The 21,091-nt window shown below is 27.5% G+C and overlaps 2 protein-coding genes across 2 annotated transcripts in view; both read right to left on the bottom strand.

The window, feature by feature from the left end:
• Nucleotides 1-21,091, bottom strand: part of LOC123264863 (serine protease inhibitor swm-1-like) — a 141,541-nt gene that overhangs the window by 110,765 nt on the left and 9,685 nt on the right. The window lies entirely within an intron of this gene.
• Nucleotides 9,428-10,640, bottom strand: LOC123264844. The gene is made up of 2 exons (XM_044728362.1): nt 10,332-10,640; nt 9,428-10,203 (listed from the first exon to the last, which is right to left on the bottom strand). Exons 1-2 carry the CDS (start codon nt 10,597-10,599, stop codon nt 9,584-9,586), a joined length of 888 nt encoding a protein of 295 aa, XP_044584297.1. The 5' UTR covers nt 10,600-10,640; the 3' UTR covers nt 9,428-9,583.

Raw genomic sequence — 21,091 nt, 5'->3', positions numbered from 1 at the left:
GAGTAGAGAATAAAATTTTCTTAAGCGATTAAATGTTTTTTATTATAAGAAAAATTTTATTTCAGTTAAAACTATTTTGATCTTTCTTATTGTTGATTTTCTCAGGTTCAAGTTAATTTTTTTGGGTGAGAACTACTTTACAATTCAATGTGAAGACTACTTTTTTGTTATGTAAATAAAATTTTATTTTATCTTCTGGATTATTAATTTTCCCGGTCATTTTGATGTTAATTATTAATTTTTTACTTTGTACTGATGGGTAAAATAGATGTATTAAAGTTTTGAAATTAAAAATCAATACACGGAAAAAAATGAACTACACGGAGAAAAATTAATTAAACTACCTACGTTACAAAAATAGTAACTCCTACTATCTAAAATGGTAATAAAATTAATTAGTAATAAAATAATAGGTGGTATCATTGACAATTGTAATAGTTACTATTAATTAACGTCGAGGTTTATTAAATAAACCTTCAACAACAGACTGGATACACGGAAAGAAAATTGAAGGAGTTTTTACTATTTTACTATTGTAATTTTTACTAAATAAAATAGTAACGGTGGACTATACTTCTCATTTAGTAATTTTTACGATCTACTATTGTAAATTTTATCCAACAAATAAGACTAGCAAGAGTCTTAAAAAGTCGGATACTATAGAGCAAATTATACAATATGTGTTTGTGAACTTTACAATTTAACTATTGTAAAAATTCACAGTTGGTTTTTTTAAAAGAAATATTAGGGAGGGAGAGAGATAGAAGGTTGGACTAATTGGTACCTGTACAGTAATCGAAAAAAGAAACCGACATTTTTGTGTTATCTGGGAATCGAACCCAGAACCCTGTGTTGGCAGCCAGAGACTCTCCCTCTACGCTATCCGAGCTAAACTAAGACTCATACGATTTAACATTTACATAAACTCGGAGTCTAGCGCTGTCACGGCCATCACTCACACTAATTGAGAAACATTCCAATTCAACTATTGTAAAATTTGCTATAGTTCTATTGGAAAGATACAGAGGCAGCACTGGAAATTTTCATCTCTTACTTTTTACAATAGTAATATCGTAATTTTTCATGAATAAATAGTATTTTTTCTTCTAAAATATTTGACAATTAATAGTAATAAAAGTATAGTCCAGCTTTACAATAGTTGTATCGTAAATTTTCCCAGAAATTTTTTCCCGTGTAGAGGTCAGAAGAGTCTTACGTTATTTAAAGGGAACAAAGAACAAGAAACTAAAGCTGAATACTGATTTTTAAATGAATCAGCTGATCGGCTACGCAGATGCGAGTTGGGCTGAGGATCAAGCAGATAGAAAATCCAATAGTGGCTACATATTTAAATTATTTGGAGGACCTATCAGTTGGGCATGCAGAAAACAAACTTGTGTCGCACTTTCATCAATGGGAGCTGAATATGTGGCACTAGCAGAAGCATGTCAAGAAGGAACTTGGTTAATTTGCTTGCTGAAAGATTTGCAACACAAGAGTCAATTGCCAATCAAGATATATGAAGATAATCAGAGTTGTATAAAGAAAGTTGAAAACAAGAAGTTCGGTAACAGGACGAAGCACATCGATACAAAATACCACTATGCTAATGCAATGTACGAAAAGGGAGTCTTCGTCTTCGAATACTGAACAGTCCGACAGAAAAGATGTCAGCAGATATAATGACCAAACCACTCAAGGAAATCAAGCTTAAGGTTTTGGTCGAGAAATGCGGTTTATCAAATTAACATCGGATCAACAGCTATCGTTGAGGCGTGTTGAAATTAGCAACGATACTGTAGATGCAGTGATGTCAGGACATATTATATTTTGGATGCAAGGAAGGGTCAATTTTATGACCTGAGGTACTGTCGGTACTTTTGGGTTGCCAGCGGTCATAGTTAGTGTCAACTGAACTCCCGTGACGAACGGTCCACCTTTGTGTTATAATATTATCGAGTACCTACACTGTATAATTCTTTAATGTATTCGTTTGTGTATTCTAGAGTAGTTTATTATTAATAAAGACAATAAATTGCAATAATATTTTTCCTTCATAAATCCTATATATTATATTATCTCAATCTTCCAGCCTCAACTTCCAATAAATCCTTTATTTACATCCATATTTTTAGCTACTGTACATTTTTTTCTTTGAAATATTAAAATATTTTAAATTCCCTTCAAAATTTTTTTTTGAAAATTCGACTTTGTTGAAGATTTAAAATTTTTTAATTTTAATTTTAATTTTTTTCTTAATTTGAATTTTATTTAAGATTTTAATTTTTTTGGAAATTTCAAATATTTTTTGAAAAATTTGGCGTTGAAACTTGTTTTAGACAAATAAAAATTTAAATATAAATTCAATCCGACTTTAATCCCGATTTTTTGTGCACTAAATTGCACTACAGCTCCTTTTAGTTTATTCAGAAATGCATCCACGGTAACGCAGATTCTTAATTTTTTAAATATTTTTTACTAGCTTAGATAGTAGTTATTATTATTACTGATGGTAACTGCAACCATCAGGTTATATTAGGAATTACGATTTTGATAATAGTAGTAACTAATTAAAATAATAACAGTTATTATTATGGATTACCATCATAATAGTAGTAGTTACCATCAGGATGGTAAATACTACAATTGAAATGGTTTATTTAACTATCTAAATAATATTTACTACTATCGAATTCAGTTAATAGATTTTAACATAACTAGATAATAAACTCTACTATAAAATTTTCTCCATGTATAAGAACTTTTGTCATCAACTAAAATTTTTTTGAATTAAAAAAAAATCGGAGGTAATTATTTACAAGTGGAGTGAAATCTATTTTTGGCCATAAAAAATAGATGAATTGATGGACCATCATAAATTTTTTAAACTTCTTTGTTTTTACGGCGGATTTATGGTGGTGATATCGAAAATATCAAAAAATTAATATTTCAATTAAAAAATCATCTTTGAAAGTTGGAAAAAATTTTGGATCTCATGTTTGTGGATAAAATTTCTATTTTATCTTTTTTTGATGTTTTTGATATTTTTTTTTTTTTTTTTTTTTTGAAAAGTACATAAAAAAACGCACAATTAAAAAAAAAAATTGAATATCACAATTTTCTAAAAAATTTATAAAATTTTTTGAAAATTTGTTAAAATTTTGATAATCAAATTTTTTTTTTAATTGTTCATTTTTTTATATATTTTTCAAAAAAAAATATATCAATGAAATCAAATAGAAATTTCATTCAAAAAAATAAAAGTTAAAATCGTTGATCCCACCTGTAAATATTTACCAAATCGGATGTAGGAATGAATAATAACCAAAAAGCTTTAAATCGTTATACTTCATGAAACTTTCGCTATAACTGGGAGATTTTTAAAAATAATTCCCTAAATTCCTGTGAAAATTCGAAGATAAATCTCTTGAGTCGGTATCAAAAAGAGTAGCTCAAGAAAACCTTAACACGCGAAAATGACTCGAGTAACGGACAGCTAGAGAACGTAATCTGGATTAAAGGCTAAGAAATCCAGTGGGACAAAGAAACTATTTTTTACAATTTCTGTTCTCATTTAAAAGAAGAAAAAAAAAACTACCAACTGTAAAGGGCTTTCGGCGGTTAGAAACGTGCGATATGTCAAGAGGGCTTGTTTTATTTATTCTCAGCAAAATTATATACGCACACTTAAAAGTTGTCGACGTGGTACTGCACATAGCAAAGCAAATGCTTTACCACACTTCACAGCTACCCATAACGCGATTATCATCCTTTTACTTCCGCGTGGCAATCCCGTTTCCTTTTAGCCTTTTTTATCTTCACTAATAGCGTTACTTGCAGTACACTTCACTCCCAATGGATTTCATATCTACTTCTACTTCTATTCGTTATTTATTAACGTTTGCTGCAACGACTTTACAATCTCTTTTCCCAGTACCTGTCTATTATAATATTAAACAATGTAACAGCTATCAAGTCTGCAATCGATTGTTCCGTCATTTTTGTTCATAAAATACACTTTAATAATTAATAAATTTTATTAAATATAATGAAAGCTTGTTAGCTTATTTATGTTTATGTTTAGATATCTATATGTGCTGTCTGGGTATTAAAAGATACTAAGTACTTTTTATTTTTTCGCTTTATTAAGTGAGTGGGTGCGTATGGATGACTACACGTGGCTCGTCATTAATTTAAATCAGCCCATTTATTTATAATATGCAATCCGTTTTTGAGAATAATTCAAAATTATTTTGTAGTAGAAAATTTTTAACAGATTCAATTTTCGATCATTTTTTTTTAATTACACTACACAGAAAAAAAGGTTCACTTGAGCCAAGAAAATATTTTTCTTCTTCATTATTTTCTTGAGCGAAAAAAAATTTTTTTTTAACACAAGAAATTTCACTTATTCCAACAAAATTAATTCTCTTGCTCTAAGAAATACGTATCTTGATCCAAGAAAATTTATTCAAGTCAAGAAAATCTTGTTGTTTTGAGAAAATTCAGCCTCTTGCTCCAAAAAATTTAGTTCTTGAGAGAAGTAAATTTTCTTGTCTTGAGAAAATTTCTCTCTTGCTCCAAAAAATTAAATATAAAGATAGAAGTAAATTTTCATTAATATTTTTATTGATTAACATGTCAAATGGGAAGATCAAATAATATTGAATCATTTTTTTTTTCATTCAATATGTATAATTGCACGCTAAAATAATATAAAATGGGTATCAAATATTCAAGAGAAAAATTTTTTCAAGGTGAGAAAATTTTTTTCTCAGCTAAAGTAGGTGGCGCTGCTTCCCTAAAGTATCTAAAAATCATGATCAAATATAAAAATTTATTGTATCAAGTATTTATGATAATTTGAGTTAAGAAATAATTACTTCCACCAAAAATAGAATTTCAAGAAAAATTTTTACTTCGACCAACACAACTTCGGTCTTCCTTCAGGCACCCGAAAATTTTCTTGAGCCAAGAATTTTGTTCTCCAGTCAAGACATTTTTCTTTCGGTGTACTCAAGCAATAGATGAAGATGACTTTGGAGAATTTAATTATTTTGAATTAAGTGAAAAAGTTATTAAACCAATAAATTTTTTCAATTTTAGTATACTGATTTAAAAAAAAATATTCCTTTGAAAATTTCATTTTTAAGATTTTTATTTTGTATATTTTGGATGAAAAAATTTTTTGTTGAACCAAAAATATAAAATAATTAAAAAACCGGTGACGTTAGCCGAGTCGTCTAAGGTGCATGGCCTATAGAGAACTCGGACTAACTTACCGGCCAGGCCCGGGTTCGAATCCCAAGCTGGTCTTAGAAACCAACTTGGTTGATATTCGGCCCTTGCCGCGTAGGTTAAGATTTACACAACCCAAAAAGACCCAACGTACCACTCCCAACAGTTAAAAGTCGGCGATATAACCACAGCAGTTAAAACCGACTCTAAATAATAATAAATAAAAAAAAAAAAAAAATAATTAAAAGAAAAATAATTTTTTTGGATAAAATAATTTTTTTTCCGAGTGAGATTATTCTAAAATTTATTTTAAACTAATTGTTCAATGAACTAACTTAATTGTTTATCGAAAACATCTTTCAATCTTATCTCGATAAAAATTTAATATTCGTCATAAAAATAGATTAAAAGCCTATATAAATAATCCTTAAGTTTCGAAACTTAATTTAATTGGAAAAATCTTGAACAAAAAAGATAATTTAATTATTTTGAATCAAGTGGAAAAGATATTAAACCAATAAATTTTTTCAATTTTAGTATACTAATTAAAAAAAAATGATCCTTTAAAAATTTCATTTTTAAGATTTTTATTTTGTATATTTTGGATGAAAAAATTTTTTGTTGAACCAAAAATAAAATTGTTTAAAGATCAATAATTTTTCTGAATAAAATAATTTTTTTTCCGAGTGACAGTATTTTAAAATTTATTTTAAACCAATTGTTCAATGAACTAACTTAATTGTTTATCAAAAAGATATTTCCATCTTATCTCGATAAAAATTTAATATTCGCCATAAAAATAGATTAAAAGCCTATAAATAATGCTTAAGTTTCCAAACTGAAGAAAAAAAATATAAAATGTTGTTTATATAATTCTTATTTACTGAAATTAATGATGTTTACAATATCTTTTTTATACGCTTTATCAATATATATGTATACATAAACACATACATTTTTCAAGGTATGAATCGCACGTGTACAAGAAAGAGAAGAATATTTAGTCATAAATACATGTATGCTCATATGTATATCTATAGATATTGGTATAAAATGACGCAAGAGAAGGGAACACGAGTCGCGAGAAAAAGATACACGACACAGAGTGGGACGTGTGCGGACAATGACCCCTCGGCCTAGATTTAAAAACCAAAACAAATCTACCTTAAGCTAATTTCTGGCTATATATTTCACCCATTAACCATTAACCGCTTGCTTTATATATATTTTACAAATATAAATATAATCCGTAAGTTATTTTTGAATTTAATATACGGCTTTTTAATTTTTGGCCCGCGATCTATGTAAAACTTTATTTTTTTATTTATTCGTTGCGCAATAAATATTTCCACGATGCTCGAGTTAAAACAACTCGAAGACCCTTTTTATTACGAATCACACAAATGCATTTTTCAGGCTTGTATGTGTTTGCACATTTAATACTGGCGATCCCACACCCTCCCCTTTTGGCGTATTTGCGATATTATTTTCCGTGTGTGGCCGAAGTGGTTTTTACGAGCTCATAAAAGCTGCCGTTTCTTTTATCTGCGTGTGACTCCGTACGTGTCATCACACATCACACACTTTCAGTAATAATAGCATATGCTATATAGATATTATTATATGTTATTTATTGTATATTACGCGATTTATTTCATATATGATATATATAAATATTGTTGTTGTTTTTTTATTACTAAAATAACTTTGGTCGGTGATAAGAGATAAATGCATTACGAATTTATACAGCGAAAAGCTGTCAACTTTTTTAACAATTTTCCACTCATAAAAAATTTATTTCATTCAAGAGAAAATATCCTGAACGAAAAAAATAATTTTTTTTTTAATTTCACTGTGTTTAATCAAAATTACAATCCCTGAATACTATTCATTATTATTTACGATAATTTTAACCACTTACATAGAATAAAAATACTGTTAAAAAATAATTACTGCTGACAATATTTATCATCACGGAATAAAATTTGTTCAAATTTTTTGAATTTTTTTTTGCCAGTATCTAAAGAATTTAAATTTTGAAAAAAATTTTCTTCTTGCAGCATTTTACTTTTATTGAATCTAATAACATCGTTTAAAAAAAAAAAATTTGCTGCAATATGATCTTATTCTGTTGTTATCATAGACTATATCATCTTGCAGGAACTAATTTTTCTTTCCATATAGTAGTCGGGGAAATTTCGAAACTCTTATGCAAAAAAATTTTACTCGATCCAAAAAAATTTATAATTAAAAATTAAAGAAGATTAGGTTCCGTAAAATTTTTATTGATTTAAAAAGCTGTACTTGAAATTACAAAGAGCATTAAATTCTATCATCTGTCATCACGTAACCCCTTACAGACGTAGACTAGGCTGGCTTTCTATCACAAGTCGTAGAATTTATTATTTAGCTAATTATTTTTATAAATTACTTTCTGTAAATAAACCTTATTATCTACGTGAATTGTTCATAGAAGATGTGGATATCAGACAATCAAATCGCTTAGCTACTAAGAACAACATTGTAAATTTTAAAATACTCAATTTTCCAACCACTCACTATGAAGGTGCATTTGTAATTACTGCTATACGTCTATGGCAAGAACTTCCGTCTGATATTGTAAATGCGTCCAGTCTTGAGGTTTTCAATAATAAAATTTTTGACTATTTGTTCAATCTAGATGTATAAATAGAGTTTATAAATGTTTATAAGATTGTAAGAGAAATCAAAATCATAATTATTTTATATAATTGTAATATTGCTTATAATAACTGTAAAATTGTTGTTATTAATATTTTTAAATTTGTAATTAATTGTATTTTTTATTTTTACTTGCCATTTGACCAGCAGGCTATGGCATAAATAAATAAATAATCTAATCTAATCTACTTTGCTAAAAAAAAATTGACTTTGCCTAAAATGTTTAAGAGTTTTTTTAAAATTATTTTTATTTTTATTTAAACTGATTTGGACCAAGAAGAAATTATCTCGAAAAAAGAAACTTTTCTTAGCTCAATAAAATTTTACTTCGAAGTAAAATTTTGGCTAGTTAATCAAGATAATTTTTTATTCTTAAATATTTTCTTTTGTCGTAAAAATGAATTTCTCAACAAAAATTCTTTTTCTGTGTGAATAAATAATAATTCAATAGTTAAAAATTGAAAAATTATTTATACGATATTTCGTTCAACTTTTGAAATTAATGTGTATCTTATATAAATTTAATAATAGCATAGATACGGCGCTAGTAATGCGGAATTATAACTTATAATCTGGAAAGTAGTAACACCTACATTAAATAAATATCTGCATATTAAACAACAAACTACCTAGCATAAGATATATTTAAACATTGGCTGCCCGATTTCCGTTGGCATTATTATAGTTGAATTAAAACTCATTTGAATAATATCTTCAATAAGAAAAAAAATTTCTTCATCTCCAGGCTGGTAAACCAGAGTTTTCAATAAGCAAACATCTTAAACTAATATCCAAAATAATGACTCAAGACAATTCCATTGCATATATTTTATGTCGTAAATCTCACATTAGACATATCGGATATTACATATATGCGACGCATACTTAAGGTAGGTGTATATCTACTTTTGCTACGACTACGAAAGAATTTGAAATTATAAATCTTTTATTAGCCACTAGAATTCACTACTACTATTTTACTGCTAGGTGTACTTATTTTGATGCATATTGCTTGTATTAATGTCAATATTAATACTAGTATGCACTAATGCCAGCCGATTGTAGGTAGGTCGTTGTTCCGCAATTACTACAATCGTTTTACTATCTAATCATCGCTGTCGTACAGAACAACTTAACTTAACTTTATTTATGAATATTCCCATGCTTTTTACTATGCAAAAATAGTATATTACATACCTACACGGAAAGAAAATTGTACGAAAAATTACAATGCAAACATCGTAATTTTTAGTATAGGACATTGCAGTGCCGGGCCAGAACTCAAACATCGTAATTTATACGATGCAACATCGTAAATATCTATCACTCAAATTAAAAAGAAGTTTAGGTCACCGAAAAAATAATTCTGTATCATTCAGGAATCGAACCCGGTGTCCTCTCCGCCTCAAGTCCAAGGTTTATCCCCTCACGCTATCGGAGGGAATATTTAAAGTTTCTGTTCAGTCACATAATAAGACCCTCGATTGGGAAATCTGCCGGGGGCGTGGCTTCTCCTTGCGGCAGAAGCGGTTACTACTCTAAGACGCATTTTTAAATCAGCTGTCTTGTATTGATGTTGAATCGTGTACTTATAAGTCACATTAAAATCGAATTTTGAGTAAAATTTTTATTAATAATGAAAGTTTTAATTGAAGAAATTTGTAAGTTTGCTAATACTCAGCCGAGTCATAAAAATTTTATTGGTGGTGAAAGTATTCTTGATGCGGGACATTTGATTAAATGTGGCATACAACAAACGGATAACAGTTCTGATAGTGTGTATAATATTATTGATGATTAACTTCTCGATTGCCAATAAAATTTGAAAATTAGATAATCCAGTTAATGTACTTAATTGTTTATCAGTTTTTATTTTACTTGATAATTTGGGAGTCAAGTATTCACTCTCAACCTGAATCGCAACATCACAATTTTTAATAAGCAAGTTATTCTTTTGTCTTCTTACATTATCATCAAACACCTTGTCAAGCAGCAAATCCTCTGATGTTACTTCAACAGTTAATTGATCATCATTCCTAAAATTATCGTCTTCTATGTTGTCATCTTGAATTGATGTAGAAATAGTTTCAGATGCATCAGTGATAACAGATAATTTTTTTTTCAATGATCTTTGACGTTGTCTTTCGTTTCTGCTTTCAACTTGAGTTACATTTGGTTGATTAACGGATGCCAATGATGTTTGAGGAAGGTTGCATGATGGAACACTGATATTTTTTAAATGAGAACGTTGTGGATTTGCACTGGCTGCAATTAAAAATAAAATTTATAATTTATTGTTTTTATATTTTGCTGATAAATATTGCGCTATTACAAAATTTAATTTCATATATTCAGATAAACATATTAATGAAATTGTAAAAGAAGTTACTTACATGTTGGTATAAAATCATTTACTGTGAAGTGTAATGAACACACTCTTTTTGACTGTGTAACTTTATTTCCAATTTTCAAGGCTGTTATCCAAGCTAGCCGACGATCAATTACTTCATCTTCACCAAATTTATTTTTTATTATCACTGATCTAGAATTAGCCGGAGGAAAATTGTAAAATCGAATTGTATTGTTTTTACTAGACCTACTATTACAGCCATACACGCAGCAGCAAGTTTTATTTTTATTTTCTCGCGGAGGGAACTCCATAATTCAAATTTTTTTTTAACAGTGTGAAAATTAAAGGTACCTTTTAATAGTAACTAAGCTTATATATGATAATTAATTAGGTAATATTCCAAAAAAAAACTTTAGCAACTTTCAACTACAGCGTCGGCATGTTATATGATATCAGCTGTTTGAATTCGACCTGCTTAGAGTAGTTAATATTTCATCCGTCAGGTAGCGTATCTAAGTGGATGAATTCCCAATACAGTAGTTGGTCATCTTTCGGTGGTGGCGTCGCAAACTATTAGACTCTGTCTCTATTTTATTAAAACATATAGTATGCGTCCTTATTCACTTGCTCTTACGGAAAAAAAATTTACTAAATAACATCGTAATTTTCAATAATTCAAATTGTATTCTGTAGACGGCAGCATCGTAAAAATCGAGATACTGAAAGTCTAGTCCTGGATTACGATGTTACTATAGTAATTTTTCATAGGATTTTTTTTCCGTGTAGGCCAGTAAAATAAGAAAAGTCTCAGATCACATGTAATTGTTGGCCGAGGCGAAACCGAGGTTGACAAACATGTGATCTGAGGCTTTACTTTTTACTGGCCAAGGTGTGTATACTATTTTTCTGCTCGACGTAGCCGGAATGTGGCAACTTTGTTTAGCGCAGCGGCCAGAAAGTTGCCACTTTCCGGCCGGAGGGCAGAAAAAAAACTTGGTTCAAGTGAAAATTTTTCTTGAAAATTTCAGTCTTGTTTCAAAATATCTACATCTCTTAATTAAATAAAATGCTACAATTTAATTAATAAATTATAACTTTTGGATGAAGACTTTTGGAAAAAATTTTCATTCAAGAATTTCATCCTTCGACCGAGTATTTTATTGTTTTTAAAAGAGTGACATTTATATTTTACCCAAGTAATTTTTTCTATTGGTTTGAAGCGGTACAACTAATTCCAGATAATACCGACTTCTATTAAGAATACCAGATTTTTCAATCACTATCTTAAAATAAATCAGTGGAATTTCACTGATTCCAATCAGTGAATGACAATTCCACTGGTGAATAAGTGGATTCCCACTGATTTAACCTGTGGGCATAACAGCGCACATACACAGAAAAAAAAAGTTCACTTGAGACAAGAAAATATTTTTCTTCCTAATTATTTTCTTCAGCAAAAAATAAATTTTTTCGACACAAGAAATTTCACTTATTCCAACAAAATTAATTCTCTTGCTTTAAGAAATACATATCCCACAAAAAACAGTTTCACTGTAAACCGCCGCGCCAAGTACACGTCCAACTATTGTTACAAACTATAATAATTCAATTTTTACAAAAAACTATTGAATCGAAAAAAAAAAAACGAAGTACAAAAAATTTTTTAGATTAAAAAAACATTAAAGACAGTAAATATTAAGGAAAAAAATTTAATGTATTTGGTGAGCATCATTCGAATACTTTCATTATCCACAGTTTTTAAAATTGATACTTGTAGTGTGAATTGTATAGCACACCAAGTACACTAAATTTTTTTCCTTAGTATTTACTGTCTTTAATGTTTTTTTAATCTAAAAAATTTTTTGTACTTCGTTTTTTTTTTTCGATTCAATAGTTTTTTGTAAAAATTGAATTATTATAGTTTGTAACAATAGTTGGACATGTACTTGGCGCGGCGGTTTACAGTGAAACTGTTTTTTGTGGGATATATCTTTTTTTTGTAAAGAGTATATTAACTGACATAATCAAATATTTTATAAATATTTTAAAATTCCAAATATGTACTTCTCAAGTAATTCAGCTGATTCTTTATGCATGAATTTTTGTAATAATTTAATTACAAACAAAATTACTGCAATACTTTAAATGACGCGCGTGACTAACCAATATGACATCTAAAATATAGCGGTAATGATTTTGTGGCTCCACCTACTGTCATATATTGAAATGCTAAACTAAAGACCAACTACTTATATCGGCGCTAAGTTCAGTACTTAGTATATTAACTACTTAGATGGTAGAATAACAGGGTTAAGTGGTGCCAACTTGGAAATAAAAAAATTCGCCCTAAATTTGTAAAATCTCTCGTAGAATCGAAAACAGGCGCAAGCAAAAGTTTTCAAACTGGCGATATATTAAATAATTGTTAAGATTCAATAATTTTTTGTCATATATGCATAATTGGTAAAAAGAAACTTATTAACAATGATGTCAAGTGTTAGTGTCTTAGCAATAATAAAAAAATATAGAGCTAAATATGTGAGGAGGTTATGTTGACATATGATGAGAGAATAGAGACACGTTGTCTCACGCCATATATTGGACGTGTACTTGGCGCGAGACACTATCGTGTCTCCGGATCTTGATCCAAGAAAATTTATTTAAGTCAAGAAAATCTTTTTGTTTTGAGAAAATTCAGCCTCTTGCTCTAAAAAATTTAGTTCTTGACAGAAGTAAATTTTCTTGTCTTGAGAAAATTTCTCTCTTGCTCCAAAAAATTAAATATAAAGATTGAAGTAAATTTTCATTAATATTTTTATTGATTAACATATCAAATGAAAAGATCAAATAATATTGAATCATTTTTTTTCATTCAATATGTTTAATTGCACGCTAAAATAATATAAAATGGGTATCAAATATTCAAGAGAAAAATTTTCTCAAGGTGAGAAAATTTTTTTCTCAACTGAAGTAAGTAGCGCTGCTTCCTTAAAGTATCTAAAAATCTTGATCAAATATAAAAATTTATTGTATCAAGTATTTATGACAATTTGAATTAAGAAAAAATTACTTCCACCAAGAATAGAATTTCTCGAAAAATTTTGACTTCGGCCAATACAACTTCAGTCTTCCTTCAGGCACCCGAAAATTTTCTTGAGCCAAAAATTTTGTTCTCCAATCAAGAAATATTTCTTTCTGTGTAGGCACACATATTTCGTTCACTGATGCAATCAGTGAAATTGTAATTCACTGGTTGGAATCAGTGAAATTCCACTGATTTATTTTAAGAGAACAGAATACTATTTTACTTGGTTCAAAATTAATTTTTCCTTCTATGGATTATGATTTATTTATGTCTTTGTCTTTCCTATAAAAAATTGAGATGAAATGCACAGTAAAAAAATTTTCGTCAAATTTAACATATATATTTGTGTTACGGACTGTTTTTACACATACTTATGTTAATTCTACATTCTAGTGTGTTAAATCAACACATGAGAATGTAAAATTCTACACATTAGAGTGTATTATTCTACACAATAATTTTTACACTTTACACAATGACGAAAAATTTTTTACTGTGTGTATGCGGCATCAATTTATTCATGATGTGATTGGTCAAATATATCATAAAAATAAAAATATATGCAAACTCTATATTCAGGTGCGCGCTTGCGTGCGCATATTAATTTTTAGTATCGTAAAATATAACTGGCTAAGTGTGAAAACTCTTCTTATCATCTTATAAATATTAACAAAGGTTAATTTGATATTAGTTTTATTTTTGCGGACAGAAGTTTTACGAGTTTTCCAGATAGACAAAGTCTGAGTTCGAATCCTGGCTTTTGTCAATATTAGCATTAACATACAGTTGAATAAAAATTAATAATTGTTGTAATATATCGAGCTTTTTTTACGTAAAAATTTATTCATAAAATTTATTCATTCTTTTTTTGATAGAATTTTAATCTGATTTAAGCCTAAATATATAGAAAGTAGCTTATATGCTTCGATAAAATTCACTGCAGACGGATAAGTACCATCAGAAGGGATTTCATACGTTACTCTTTTAGTATTATATATTTTCGAGTAAGAGTTTTAGTATAGTAGTATAGAGATATCGAATTTGAGATGAAGAAATATCGGGATTGCGATATTACCGAGCACAGTGATCAGTGCAAAACAAACAACCTCATAAAGCCAAATTTATATTTTACAATAAAAGGTCGTATAAAAGCGAAAAAAATAGATAAATATAAGTCAGTAGAAAATCCTTCATATAATATATTATGTTCTGAAGGAAAAAAGTAATTTTTTTCTGTCGAGTTTTTAAAATTTTATGGAAATTTATTGATGTTTAGATGATATATTTAGTATAAATTATTAATTGAAGATGATTATAAAGTTGACAATGAATATCTGGATGTTCAGTACGAGTAAATACTACATTAAAGTTAAAATAAGTCATAGGACACATGTAGACAAACAAAATTGAACATGTGTGCTTTAAATTTTCATTGTCAGCGTAAAAATTACAACTGAACCGCATAACTGGTTAATTTATTTGACACAGTACGCCTGTTATCTTATGAGTCAATAGATTGATTCCTATAAATCGATTAAACTAACAGCTGATTAGATAATTTATTTTTTTATCTATCGATTTAATTTTTTCTAATGAATTTTACTTTTTTAGGATCAATTTATTTATTTACTTTTTGTTATTGTCTCCACTTAAGGTAAGTAAACCTCGCAACGAAAAATAATTTTCTGAAGATTAAAATAATTTTGGTTTAAGTTAACTTGTTTTTCAGGGAAAATTTTATGGAAAGCTTAACTTATTTTGGAGCAATAAAAACTTTTCTCAATAAGATTTCATAATAAAATTTATATATGAAAAATGATTAATATTTTTTTTTTTTTTAACATATTTTAGAGCAAAAATCCACTCTTATAATTTAGATGAAAAATATGAAAATATATCATGTACACGGAGAAAAAAATTTTGCTATAGGAACTCTATAGTAGTTAGTTAGTTGTAAAAAGTTCCAGTAGGTTAACGTATTCTTATAGTAACAATACCGTTTAGCTCCTGCAACTCTACATCGTTGAGCTCTGAGAGCTAAACGTTATTTACCTCTCACAACTCTACAGGATCGTTCTGAGACTATAAAAAATTTTTGGAAGTCTGCTTAATAATTTTTTTTTACGATTTAGCATTGATAATTTAATAAATACATGCGGCAGAATGAATTTATATTGCCAAAAATAATTGTATATGGCAAATAAGAATAGTATTATAATAGAATAAAATAATAATAGAACTTATATTACAAATAAAAATTATTTGTAAAATAAAAATATAGTCGTCACAAAATTATCTTATTTTCTTAATTATATCAATAAATATTGGACATAAAATCACTATTACCGTATATGCACGAGAAAAGATAAATAAACGAAAATAAATTTTATTTTGTGTTAAATGGGGTCTTTTTAATGTATTCCGATAACATCACTTATCACAATATATTCAACTAATAAATTTAATTAACAGTCACTGTAAATGAACCTTGAAACACCATAAATACAAAACTGTTCTGACGAAATTCAATTTGACAAAAAAAAACCTATTTCTTCAAATAAATAAATTGGGAACTTAATTGTCCTCATATATTTTTAATAATATAGATTAGTAACAAAATAATTATGTTTGGCATTTTAGAAGGTTATGAAATATGTCAGCGCACTCCACTACTGCGCAACGTAGAGCGCTTCCAACTATACCGTTTGGCTCTGAGAACAATCCCGTAGAGCTCTGAGAGCTCAACAACATTGAGTTATCAGAACTAAATAAGATTATGTTACTGTAACTCTACAACGAATAGTAAACTGTGTATAGTTGTGGTAACTCTACAGTTACGTTACCAGAACGAAATTTTTTTTTCCGTGTAAGCAAACTATTCGTAACATGATTGGTCAAATATATCATAAGTATGAAAATATAGATAACTCTATACTAACATTTACACGCGCACTTGCGCGCGCAACGTATACTAGTTTCAGTCAAAAACGAAAAATTTTTTACAAATAGACGCCATTTTATCAAAAATCAACATTTTTCTTATTCCTTCGTCCAATATCTGCATTAAGGTAATACTACCGATTTTAGAATTGACGTTCAGAATTTAATGAAACTTGGCATATAGATACATAATAATATCTTAATTAACCACTTAAATGTTTGGAGGCCTACCGAGAACTGAAAAAAAGATATTGATATTTACATGTTTTTGCCTTTACTATTGATCCTTATGAAAAATCACAAGCTTTATTTTATTTCACAAAACTGGACGTTCAGATTCTTATAAAAATTAAAACAACGAGAGAAAATAACATCTAGAACATATTTAATAACAATCAGTATGGTTTCCGAGAATATGAGAATATTTGTTAATAAAAAGCATTCAAAATTTATCTCTGTCTCTCTTTCTCCAACGCGATTTAGTATAGGGAAAGCTACTACGTTAATCAAATAAGGTTAGGTCTTGGGATTTGATTTGTGGTAACGGTAGTACTACCTTAATCTATCCTTCAAAAAAATTAACCATATTTTTTGATTTCAGATAATCCAAACCGCCGAAATGGAGATCACCGCCAAGTGCCTTTTTTTAGAGGTCGTTCAGAACATCTTCTACAGGAACGGTGTACATTAATATTTTTATATAGAATAACCATTACATGTAATTGATAAATAAAAACTGTGTCTATAAAAAACTCATAAAAAAAAGTTTTTTTTTTAGCCTTGCAACTGCGAATAACCCCTTAAGGCAGAAAAATTAGTTCTCCAACGCAGTAAGAATTTTTTTCTTGTGAAAAAAGAATAAAAATTTGTCTAACAACTAAAAAAGCATCTGAATTAATTTTTTTTGAGTATATAACCATTCTTCGATTTCTCCGATCATTAATTTGCAAACGCGCCAAGCAGTTGTGGATATTACAACCAAAAGTGTCATCAATTGTATAACATACATACGACATCGGGTCAATGTATCCAAGCACCGAGCTTTACGCAATTGCATTGCGGTATGCTATGAATAGCGATAGATCGAGTGATGGCTAGAAACGTGGTTCAAGTGTGTGCGATAGTCTGGGTGATAGCATTACAAAATTAACTACTCGCTACTCGCTCACAATAACACAATACTATACACGCTAGCAATAATAACACCAGTGTTCTATCTACTGTACTCATACTCACACGCTTAGTTTTACAGGCATTTCGTTTATTTATAAGTAAAATATAAATAAAAATGATTTCCCTCCTCTTCTGCCCCCGCGATTACACACACGCATCTATATGTATGTATTTATTGACACGGAGTACTAAAGTGAAAGCTAGATCACTGATTACTTGTCTACATAAGTGTGTATATCCAGCCCATTCATTAATTTACAATATATATTCTATATATATATATATATGATAAATAAATATAAATACATATACATAAACATAACATATGTATCCACTTAAATATTAATTGCATAATTGTGACTTGTAACGTATTTATCAACTAATAGATTCACATTATTCATTAATAATTATCATGACCTTATCCTAAGTAATTTATTATTTCTTCGTCATGTATTTATTTTGTTTTTTTAATTGCTGATTAATGATTAAAAAGAAAAAAATTATAATATATTCTTTTTGCAGAATTCTTCAAAATAAAATTGTTCTTGGATCAAAAATTTTTTTATTGAATTATTTATCATTTTTTTTTAGCGCACGTGCACTGGTAGAAAAACAATCTTGATTCAAGAAACATTTTTTCTTCAAAAGTTGATTTTTGTTTCAAAATTTCTAGCTGTCTTAATTCAAGAAATAAACTCTTGAGACTAGATATAGATATATTTCTTTCAAGAATTTTTGTCTCTTAGTTCAAGATAGGCGATAACATGATCCAAGATATTACCGACTCGTGTTAAGAATGGCTTTTTTTTTTGAGTAATTAATTTACTATGTGAATTTCTATAAATTTATGTAATAATATTTAATTACAATAAATTATATTTAATTATAATATTACTATATTTTCACAACTATGTTAAATCGAAAATCTATAAAAAAATTTTTTTATTTACTTCAATAACATCTTGAATAAAGAAATTATTATTTAAACCTAAAATTTAAAGTTTTTTAAACGATAATGTTATTTTGGTTAAAAAACTTAAATGTATCGATTGAAGATAATATAGTTTTGAGTAAAGATACAAGACTTATCCAACGGAGATATACATTTCTTAAGCCAAGAAAATCTAAACCAAGAAATTCTTGAAGCAAAATAATCATTTGTCTTCCAAAATAAATTCTTGGATCAAGAAAATATCTCTTGAATCAACATAAATTTTTTATCAGTGTGGAAAAAAAAGTTTAATTAAATCAAGAGCTTTTTGGTCTTCAAAAATTTGTTTTTAAACTAAAAAAACTCTTTTTCTCAATTCAAGAAATTTTTAAAAAAAAGTTAAATTAACACTTCGAGTTCGCGACCTACTTGAGTTGAATTCTTTTGTTCTGGGAGTAAATAAAATATATCTTTAGTAAAGAAAAATTTAATTTCTTAGTCCACACTGATAGAAGGATTTATTTGTATAAAAAAATATTTGTTAATAGTTAACAAATCATTTTTTAATATTAAAGAAATATTTCTTGGTATTTAAAATAATTTGTTTGTATTTAATAAATTTGATATTCATTTATTAAATAATTATATAAATATTCATTAAATATTTATATAGATATTTATTAAATATTTATTAATAAATCTTTTTAAACACTAAGAAATATTTGTTAAGGACTAAAAAGTGGTCTCTAATAAATGATTTGTTAAATATTAACAAATATTTTTAACTATAAACAAATTTTTCTAGATAATTTCATGCTAAAAAAGAAGAAACATTTTTTTTTAAATATTTAACTCTACTCAATTATTATAAACTTTTGAATCATAACTTTCAATACCAAAAAAATAATTTTCTTAAATCAAGGTATTTTTAAAAATATTCTAGGCAAGAATATTGTTTTTGAGTCAAGATTTATTTTTTTTTGTGTACTTTTAAAATTTAATCATATTTGAATAACCAAACATCCTTAACTAAATATTTGTAATTATGCATAAAATAAAAATTCATGAATCAGTTATCGATTAAGTTTAAATTCCTAGAAATTTAAGCAAAATGCGTGACTACATAATCGATTGAGTAATCTCCGGGAAGTTTTATATTTATTGTAATATATTTATAATATTTTTAGTAAAGCCGTCGCGTGAGCGTTATGTTCGGATTCCTTGTTGCGAATAATTGTTTTCTCGGAAAAAGAAATGGATTATTCACGATTTTGTGGTTTTGTTTCAATTTCATATACTTTTATTCTATCGAGAGTAATTCCAGCGATATAATATGACTACGTGACTTTATAGACTGTTCATTTGTCTTGTCTAGTCTCAGTCATTATCATACATGATTTTCTATTAATGTTTAGTGTATTTTAACCCGAGAGATTGCAGGTATTTAAAACCAGATAACATTATATGACTATTACTATGACGTTTATCAAGTGAGCAATGTGACTCAGATCATAATTTATTTTATGTACTGTTGATTATGAGTTATCGGACGTTATGGTTCTATTTTTGATGTTCGATTGTATTTCACAATTTGATTGAGTCATCGAATAATTACATCAGTTATTATTATTGGTTTAAATAAAATTATTTTTAAAGTTGAGATATCGAATTTATATTGACACGTGCTTCATTCGAGATAAAAAGAAAATTAAAAATTAAATAACACACTCGTTAATAAAGAATTGAAAGGCCAATGACTTGTGAATATATTTGTTTACGTAACTTGCAATTTAAATTATCATTCAATCAAGAAGATATTATAATAATCTTCGGAATAAAAATAAGTTAAAGAAAGTGCTTAATTATTAAATATAAATTATTATCATAGAACGTGGAGAATAATAATATATAGCAGTTATTTGCATAATAATTTACAATTATCTACAAAAGATTAAAAAATGCTAGAAATACTTATTTTTTTTGTGTACATAAAGTGCATTTATGTATCAATGAATGACTCAATAAATAGATAACATATTTATGTTAATATTTAAATTGTAGTCATACTTTATTATCAGTGTATGTACAATGTACATAAATTATCTACTGCGAAATGTTTAATTATTCATACTCGCAAATAAATTTTGTTTTTATTGTTTTAAACCTTTTTTTTACACATTCTATAATTTATTTTTTTTAATAGGAAAATTAAAAAATATAATATATGCACTGAAGGAAAAAAAAAACTAGATTCAAAAAAAATATTTTTTATCCAATAATCGATAAAATAATTTTTTTGGGTTCGTTAATTGTGAACTATTCTCTTGATAATAATAAAAATAATTTTTATTGACTTAAAATAAATAATTACAATGTCTGTAGTAAGAAATTGTGGTACTTATTATGTACGTCATACGAATAAATGAAATAAAACTTAATTCACAAAAATTAAATGAATAAAATAAATAAATTAAAAATAATAAAAAATGAAGGTAATTAAGCTTTAAATATGTCAGCGATAAATCTCATCTGTCAATGAAATTAAGAGATAATAATTCATGGTTAACAAATTCAAAGAAATTATTTCATCAAGTTCAGTGCTCCAAAATATAAATTAATTGTGCATACTATGGAAATTTTTGAATTTAAAATTAAAAAAAAAAAACACAGTTAT

Source organism: Cotesia glomerata, linkage group LG5 (genome assembly GCF_020080835.1).
Source record: "Cotesia glomerata isolate CgM1 linkage group LG5, MPM_Cglom_v2.3, whole genome shotgun sequence".
Lineage (NCBI taxonomy): Eukaryota > Metazoa > Arthropoda > Insecta > Hymenoptera > Braconidae > Cotesia > Cotesia glomerata.
This window is presented reverse-complemented; position numbering and strand designations above follow the sequence as displayed.

Coding starts and splice junctions, on each gene's coding strand:
- LOC123264844 (XM_044728362.1), bottom strand. CDS start 10,599: ATGGAGTTCCCTCCGCGAGAAAATAAAAATAAAACTTGCTGCTGCGTG. Junction 10,204..10,331: donor AAATGATTTTATACCAACAT/GTAAGTAACTTC, acceptor TTTTAATTGCAG/CCAGTGCAAATCCACAACGT.